The sequence below is a fragment of the Solanum stenotomum genome, chromosome 7, assembly GCF_019186545.1.
Source record: "Solanum stenotomum isolate F172 chromosome 7, ASM1918654v1, whole genome shotgun sequence".
Taxonomy (NCBI): Eukaryota; Viridiplantae; Streptophyta; class Magnoliopsida; order Solanales; family Solanaceae; genus Solanum; species Solanum stenotomum.
This window is the reverse complement of record NC_064288.1, coordinates 1,065,075-1,072,910: the sequence shown is the minus strand read 5'-3', so window position 1 is coordinate 1,072,910 and position 7,836 is coordinate 1,065,075. Positions and strand designations below refer to the sequence as shown.

At 35.1% G+C, this 7,836-nt stretch overlaps 2 protein-coding genes across 2 annotated transcripts; one reads left to right on the top strand and one right to left on the bottom strand.

Moving 5' to 3' along the window:
• Nucleotides 1-143: 143 nt before the first annotated feature.
• On the top strand, nt 144-2,491 carry LOC125871743 (uncharacterized). The gene is made up of 3 exons (XM_049552402.1): nt 144-566; nt 1,810-1,931; nt 2,017-2,491. The coding sequence occupies exons 1-3, from the start codon at nt 218-220 to the stop codon at nt 2,131-2,133; spliced, it is 588 nt and encodes a 195-aa protein (XP_049408359.1). The 5' UTR covers nt 144-217; the 3' UTR covers nt 2,134-2,491.
• A 1,249-nt stretch (nt 2,492-3,740) lies between these two features.
• Nucleotides 3,741-7,516, bottom strand: LOC125871778 (probable E3 ubiquitin-protein ligase BAH1-like 1). Its single transcript, XM_049552448.1, has 7 exons — nt 7,337-7,516; nt 7,013-7,238; nt 5,767-6,011; nt 5,434-5,688; nt 4,846-4,983; nt 4,311-4,369; nt 3,741-4,193 (listed from the first exon to the last, which is right to left on the bottom strand). The coding sequence occupies exons 2-7, from the start codon at nt 7,209-7,211 to the stop codon at nt 4,088-4,090; spliced, it is 1,002 nt and encodes a 333-aa protein (XP_049408405.1). The 5' UTR covers nt 7,212-7,238; nt 7,337-7,516; the 3' UTR covers nt 3,741-4,087.
• Nucleotides 7,517-7,836: the final 320 nt, after the last annotated feature.

The window sequence follows — 7,836 nt, the reverse complement described above, 5'->3', positions numbered from 1 at the left end:
CCTTCATTCAGATAGATTTAAATAATTATACTAATTCAAAAAAGAAATTCACGCACGTGATAGTTAAAAGTATGAAACTCGGGAAAAAACAGAAAAAAGGTCATTACCCTCCCTTTTATATTTCTTCTGAAATTTTATAAATTAGAGTTGTCCAGACTATCAAAAGGGTTTATCAAAGCACAATCCCCTTAAACCCTAGCCCCTCTTTTTCACAGAGATGGGTGGTTCACGGCGAAAGTACAAGAGATCAAGGACAAAAGTGAGAGTTGGTCTGCCGAAGAAGAACCCTAATGTGTTCAAACCGGCGTTTTCTCTTCCACCGAAGCTCCGGTCACTGGTCAACTCTCATTGGGATGATAAAGGCAGCGTAATCGACAATTACAAGTCATTCGGCGTCGTTTCGAACCCTAATTTGCTTGGTGTTCGTTGCCGAACCTCTCATATGATTGAAACTGACTCTCTTCAAGTTCCGCCGCCGAAGAAGCTGCCACCTACCTCTGATGATGATGATGATGCCGATGCGTTTGAGGATTTGGATGATTCTGGCAGTGAGGTTGAGGAAGACGGTGAGTCCGTTTTACAGTACTTTTAGTTGCTGTTTACGGTAGGAATTCAATTGTTTTAATTAACTGTGCCGACTCAATCTCAGACTTTATACCTGTTTTGCTCCGTTTTTTATTAATATTATTGCTAAAAATTCAGTCTTTCGGGAAATTGAGGGTTCACTATAACTAGAGGCTCTTAACACTGATCTAATGTAAGTGTAACGATACTACAACAACAACAACAACAACATACCTAGTGTAATCCTACTATGTGGGGGTCTGGGGAGGGTAGAGTGTACACGAACCTTACCAGTTAGTAGTACCTCGAGGAGGTGGAGAGGCTGTTTCTGAAAGATGTAAGCTTAACGATAATTAAGCATTAATTCCTGCTGGTTGGTGTTGCAATTTTGTTTACACCAGAAAAGTTGTGCTGAGCTAAAAGTTCTATGATGTAGCTTGATTATGATTAGACTGGGTTATTGCTATAATGCTAATGTTGTTTGATATATTAAATGCATAGATTTGAGACTGTTTATTGAGTATGAAGAGCACTGACAAGATATACTATCTGGGTACTGAGATAAATATCTTTAGCTTGGTTGTTGAGTTCGTTGGAGCGTTTCTGAGCTGTGGGTTACCATAGTGGCTGGGTTTATTAGATTATGAAAGCATATGTTTTGTATTTTTTTGCTTCAACTTCATAACTTGTGTCACCAGAAAGAAAAATACTACTATAATGAAGGGGAGTGCTTTCCTTCTACTAAAGAAAATACCTTTAGGTTGTTTTTTCCTCCTCTCTTTGAAAGAAGTCACTTTGCTATGGAACCTTTACATTGTATCTGGAATGGTATCAAGTGATAGTGGGAACTTCAATTGGAAACTAAAAGCACTATGCACAACTTTTACGTCATGGAGAAGAAGCTTCCAATTTAGTTAGTAAGGAGTTAATCTATGGAGAAACGGGAGCGAGAGGGGTTGCTAGAGGCTGCACATTAAAATGCCATTTAAATAGTCTTTTAGGATGAATAACAAATTACTTTTGCAGAATTAAGATAATGTTTGGATTCCCGTTTTGCTCTTCCAACTGCATACAGGCATGATGAATGATATAGTTGGTGAAGCATTACCTATTATATTTATTATATAGCTGTTATATATATATATATATATATATATATATATATTATATAGCTGTGAAGACGATCAAGTCTGATCCTTGTGTTTCTGTTTTATCATATGTGATATTTTGATTCTTGAAATCTAGATCTTAAGTCGGCGCTTGGGAAGAAACGAAGGGATGGAAAAAGTGCCCCTCTGCAACCACTGACTACCATACAACGAGTTTATATTAGCAGGCTTGTGGAGGAGTATGGAGATGATTATCAGGTAATAATGAGAGATTTATAAAATCATTTAGCATATATTCGGTCTGTTGTTTTCTCACTGGAGACTGTTTTCCCCCTCTTTGCAGAGCATGTTCATGGACACAAAACTTAATAAGATGCAGCATTCTGTAGCAACATTAGAAAAACTCTGCAAAAGATATCACATGTACAAGGATAAAAATCCATTACTTGTTGGCACTTGAAGACAATCCAGGATAAATTCACATGACAATATGATATTAGCTATAAGATCTAAGACTCGGTAGGGTCACTCATTCATCAGGGCTGATCTGGTAGCTTTCCTTTTTCTTTTCTCTTCGCTTTTTGATTTATAAGTTTTGAATGGAAGACCTGGCGGTTGGTGTGCTTTGTTAGCCAATCTTTGCACATCAGAGTTCTTGTGTTAGACTGCATTTACAGAAGTGACGGAAATGAAGTGAGCGCCCCCGATGCAGTATTTAGCTTATTTTCCCTTTCTGCGGTTGAATCTTGTGGTTTCATTGTAAAATGAGATAGAAATCGGATGGTGGCTGTGTATTATTTATAACATTACTCTCTTTTCACCACATTTATTGAGGGAAATTAATAGTTAATTAGTATATCTTAATTTTTTAAAATGACAATTATTTTTTATTGTTTATTTTAATAAGCACGATGTCTAGAACGAACTGGAAAAAGTAGGAGCCTCTACAAGTTTTATGAGTTCCTTTGCACTGCACAATAATTGTTCATTCTTTTGAAGTGTGATTTTTTATGTTATTTATAGCTGTGCGCTCATGACGAAGGGCATATCTATTGAGGTGGAGTATTTCTTTTTTATTCAATAAAAACTCTTTTAAAATTGTACTACATGTTTTTTTATGATTGCTTTAATCTTTTTGACATGTTTAGAAGGAAATATCTAACAATTCAACTATAACTTCTGAAGATAAAATCATGTCACTTGAAATTTCGAAAAGGTTAAATCCTATCTTTCAAATTTTGGCTTTAAGCAGAACTATACCGTGCTGCACTATGCTCATTTTGCAAGTGAAGGTAATATGATTGAGTTGATCAACATAGTTGTACTATGTTGGTTGTTAAGGAGTTGGAGTCGGATTTGGACTAGGCTAAGTGTAGTAGTAACACCTCTGCTCTTGAAATTACCAAGCCTAGTTCTAGTCTGACTCTAACTCCTTAACAGCCAATACTATTGTACTTGATCAACTCGATGCTTATCTTTAGCTTAGTCCTTATCTTCAACAATTTCTTCTCTGCTCCAACTTAAAATGGAGTTATAAATGCTCAATATTTGTTCTTAACCACCAAGGGATATCATGAAAATATAATCTTGTCATCCGTAATTAAAGTTCCATATTCAGAGAGTGAAAAAGTTCTTAATAAGAAGCGATTGATGTTGAAGAATCAACGAGTGAGCAAATAGTAAAGGCCCAAAGCAGGAGCATTAAAGTGGGCAATGGCCGCTTCCTGCCTTGCTGGTGGAATTTAGCAATTTACCGAAAATCGACACCACCCCCAAGCAAGAGTTGTGCTCTCGCAGAAAAGAGGGAAATTGAGAGGAAAAATAAAGAGAAGAATTTATAAAAGGTATGGAGATCCGAGCTCTAAAATATGTCATAAACATTTATGCGACTATGATATTATTAATGGTAAGTTGAACATTTTAAAGCTAAATTATTACTGAATAGAAATGTGAAATTCTTTTTTAAACGAAAAAAAGAAGAAAAGAATATTAGAAAAATTGATAGGGAGGGAGTAATTGGAGAGTTTGAGTTCCACAACAAATGTTCTAATAAAATTAAGGCTTAAGTTACTTAATAACCCTACCAGCACAGCAAGCTGGAGTGCTTCAACTCAAAAACACGAAATATGACAAAATTATGCAGTTATTTACAGATTCTAGCACTTGTTCAGAGCATGAACAGTAGAACCATAAAGAAATGTAAGAAAAAAATCTATGTTCTTCTCGAATTCCTCAAAAAGGGAACCACACTCATTTCGGATCCTCCACAAATATTGCTCTAAAAATGCAATATTTTTGAAGGATCCGAAATGGGTACAACAACATTTTGAAGGATCCTAGCAACATAAATGAAAATGCAGGAGAAACAAATGCTACTCTTAATTCTAGAGTCACCATGAGACTAATATTATCGTTCAGACGCCCATAAATGCCCGACACTGAGATTCCCAATGCTCCTTAGCAAGCCGAAGTCTCTCTACTCTCTCGGTCTGAAGGCGCTCTTTCCAATACTCGGGGCAACTGTTAAAAAATGTGGAAGTGAATTAGAACTAACAGAAGCAACAAGAGCGGAAAATGTATAAACTACTCTGGAGTTGATAGACCTAATCTGACAACACATTACGGAAGAAAGAATACCTTCTACTCAGTAGAATGTTAAGCTCTTCCAGATGCACAGCACTTTCATACACTCCTTCCTGAATCACACAAAAAAAAAAATATGAGATGAAGGTTATATAATACTAGCACAAGTAAATCACAATTGCAGATGAATAGCCTTTGCAGAGAAGCTAGAAAACAAAGAGATCAACCATAACCGAACAGATACAATTGAATGTTAATTTCTTTCCAACTTATGTCGATCCCTAAAATAATGTTCCAAAATTTCTTAAGAACAGTATTCTTTGCAAGCAGGCACATCTTCGTATTCCTCATGAGTTAAAAAACATGTTAACTTTTACTTGTTTCAGTGACTGGGGCGGGAAATCTGCTATATATTATTTAAAGAGGAAACAATTCCAGAGGAATAGTTTGATTTAAGTAACTTGTTCTTGTTTATCCTCTCTGACGTGAAATATCACTCAGAAAACTTGTGCTCCTAACATATTATTCACAAGTATGAAACTATGCTAAATGTTCAAGCCACTGATTAAATACCAAAAGTTTAGCTAACCTCTCGGCAGAGAGGGCATTTTTCCTTGTGATTTGCCGCTTGCAGTCCATCAACTATGGTCACTGATGCAACTTTGCAAGCACAGATATAGCAGAAGATATGACCACAAGTGAGAGATACTGGGTCAAACACGGTATCCTGCATAAACAGATGTATTTACAGCACTGTTAATCTCCACTTTATATATCCAGCATGCTAAATGGATGACAAATGATAAATTGATTACAGACTAGAGAAGAACCATTGGTCACTGTTGCTAAGAACCAGCTAACACAAAATAACAGAATTTCACACTATATTGACAGCATATGCAAAGGTTTCGATTCAATAAATTTGAAGTCTGATGATTTCATATGCAAAGGTTTCTAATCGTTAAGCAACAGTAAGATAATTTCTCTTTATTAAAGCGAAAGAGACGTGTCTTAAACCACACAGACAATCAAGTTAGCCTTCTACAGTATTGTGTTCAAGACAAATTTTGAATGTGACACTCAATTTATAGGGATTTTTTTTCCCGGTGCTGGTGATGGGAGTAATACTTGGCTGATAACATTAAAGACAAGATATGGAAAAAGAGAGAGCACGTACCAAGCAAATAGAACAGGTCAAATCAATATCAAGCTTGATAGAATCAAAGAGCTCACAAGTGAGGGATGGTTTCCCTTCATTGAATACCAGGAAGCAACCATCAAAAAGTGCAAGAGCCTTCCCGTTTTTGGCCTTATTTTCTCTCAAATTGATGTGAAAAGCCATAAGTTCAGACAGCCAGGGGGACTGAAGGATCTCAACGTGCATACTTTGAGCTTGTGACTTGAATGCCTGGCCTTGCTTAGAATAGTGAATCTACAGATAGACAGGAGTAGTTAATAAAGGAAACAAAACTCAGTTAATATGTTGAATTAATTGTCCACAGGGAAATACCTTGTCATATTTCTTAAGTATCTTACGCACGGCAATTGCGTTGATTATAGCATAGGTGACTAGATCTTTTCCTTCTTGAACTAAAGCAATATGGTTTCCTTGAATTTTTTCTTTGAGCAAGATAAGATATTTGCGGAAACCCGATGAGAGATGCAGTTCAAGCAATTTCTGCGCACGTTTATTGAAGCTGCCAACCACTTCAGACATCTCCTTAAGGAGAGATGGAAAAAAACTTCCATCACAAACTACATAAGAGAGGAAAATTTATTAGAACCTTGTAGTGATGACTGATATGAGATATATTAACAAAAATAAAGACAAAATTGTAGATTTTACAAGCTTTAACATTGTTCTGGTGCATAAAATGTCAAAAAACTTCAGAAGCTTGGGAATATCTTTGCTTCTTTTTCACCAAAATCAAGCTACACTGTATTGAGTTAATCTGAATGTCGTTCTACTGCAACTATTATCAAAAACAGAAAAGCTAGCAAATTCATTTACCCCTTTTTTTGGGTTGCCAACTTTAAGCTACCACATACAAAATCATTTGAACATGCAACAATAGATGAAACTAAAACAACAAAGGTACTCATCAGAGATGAATCAATTTTATCTCAACATATAAACATGTATAAGCAAACAAAAAATTTATGAACTTACCAGTTTTAAAGTTGTCTTAATGCATGTATTATCAAAAATCTCAAAAAAGGGGCAAATTAATTTACTTTTTTCTTTTTACACCAAATTTAAGCTATTCTTTTTTCCAGTTTGTGCGCCACTAATTCCACGGAATACCTTCCACCCCACCCGCCACAAATTGCCAGTAACTCTAGTATTGTCGTCTATGCTGGGATTTGAACCCGAGACCTAGTAATTCTTAACCAAATTTAACCACTTTGCCAGACTAATTCACAGGATAGCTACCACCCTCTACCAAATAGATGTACAAGATAACTCTGCCCATCAAAACTAGGGCGAAATCAGCTACTCCACTGTGATTTAAACCTAAGAACTCGTGATTCTTAACCAAATTTAAGCTACTCTATACAAAATCATTCGAAATCAACCACAGATTTACATAAATTTAATCAATCACAGTATAATTCAACATAAATTTAATCAATCACAGTATAATTCAACATAAGTTTAATCAATCACAATATAATACAACATAAGTTTAATCAATCACAGTATAATTCAACATGAATTTAATCAATCACAGTATAATTCAACAGATCAAACAAACCAGAGCATTGATGCTGTGAACAACTGGAGCTATCATGAACATTATTGTTATCTGCAGACAGACCAACAACGCTTCGTGATTGATGACATTTTCGGCATTTCTTCAAAATTTTCTTCAATTTCTTCAAACCTACACGCGGCAACTTCTTATTCTGGCATTGCCCTTCCATATACTCCTCATATTTCTTGCAAAACTTCATTTCCAAAATTCAAAAATTGTTCCAAATCTGAGAATTTTCCAAAAAAAATAAAAAAAGTGCGAGCACTTAATAGTGAAAAAAAATACTGAAAAATCTCCGTTTGTTTTTCCTCCCTGTTTATCTACCTGTACCCTTTAATGGCGGAAACACAGACTGTATCTTTATCCTTTAATGGCGGAAACAGGGACACATGACATTTGTGATGATCACAAATTAATTAAATTGGATGGAAAAAGAGAAAAGATTTTCGAAAGTGTGAAAATGTTGTTAAATATTGCGGTATTTATGTATGGGCGGTGGAACTTGTGGGCTTTTCCAGGTGGAGTTTCGATTTAAATTCGGTATGATATTATAAAGGCAATTTGCCAAAATAAGTATAAGTATTTAATTATTAATTTAACAAAGTCAAATATATGAGTTTGTTTGGATTATCTGAACTTAAGTAGATTTAAAGTATAAGTAATGAAAAATACTTTTCAAGTGTTGGAGTTGATTTTTATAAATAGGTGTTTGATCATATTTTATTATGAAATTCATGGTCAAATATTATGAGTATGTTTGAATTATCTGAATTAAAAGTAGCTTTAAAGTATAAGGAATGAAAAAGTATTTTTGGGCTATATTT

Coding starts and splice junctions, on each gene's coding strand:
- LOC125871743 (XM_049552402.1), top strand. CDS start 218: ATGGGTGGTTCACGGCGAAAGTACAAGAGATCAAGGACAAAAGTGAGA. Junction 567..1,809: donor CAGTGAGGTTGAGGAAGACG/GTGAGTCCGTTT, acceptor CTTGAAATCTAG/ATCTTAAGTCGGCGCTTGGG. Junction 1,932..2,016: donor AGTATGGAGATGATTATCAG/GTAATAATGAGA, acceptor CCCTCTTTGCAG/AGCATGTTCATGGACACAAA.
- LOC125871778 (XM_049552448.1), bottom strand. CDS start 7,211: ATGAAGTTTTGCAAGAAATATGAGGAGTATATGGAAGGGCAATGCCAG. Junction 5,689..5,766: donor TACTTAAGAAATATGACAAG/GTATTTCCCTGT, acceptor GTCTATCTGTAG/ATTCACTATTCTAAGCAAGG. Junction 4,984..5,433: donor TGACCTGTTCTATTTGCTTG/GTACGTGCTCTC, acceptor CTGTTTATGCAG/GATACCGTGTTTGACCCAGT.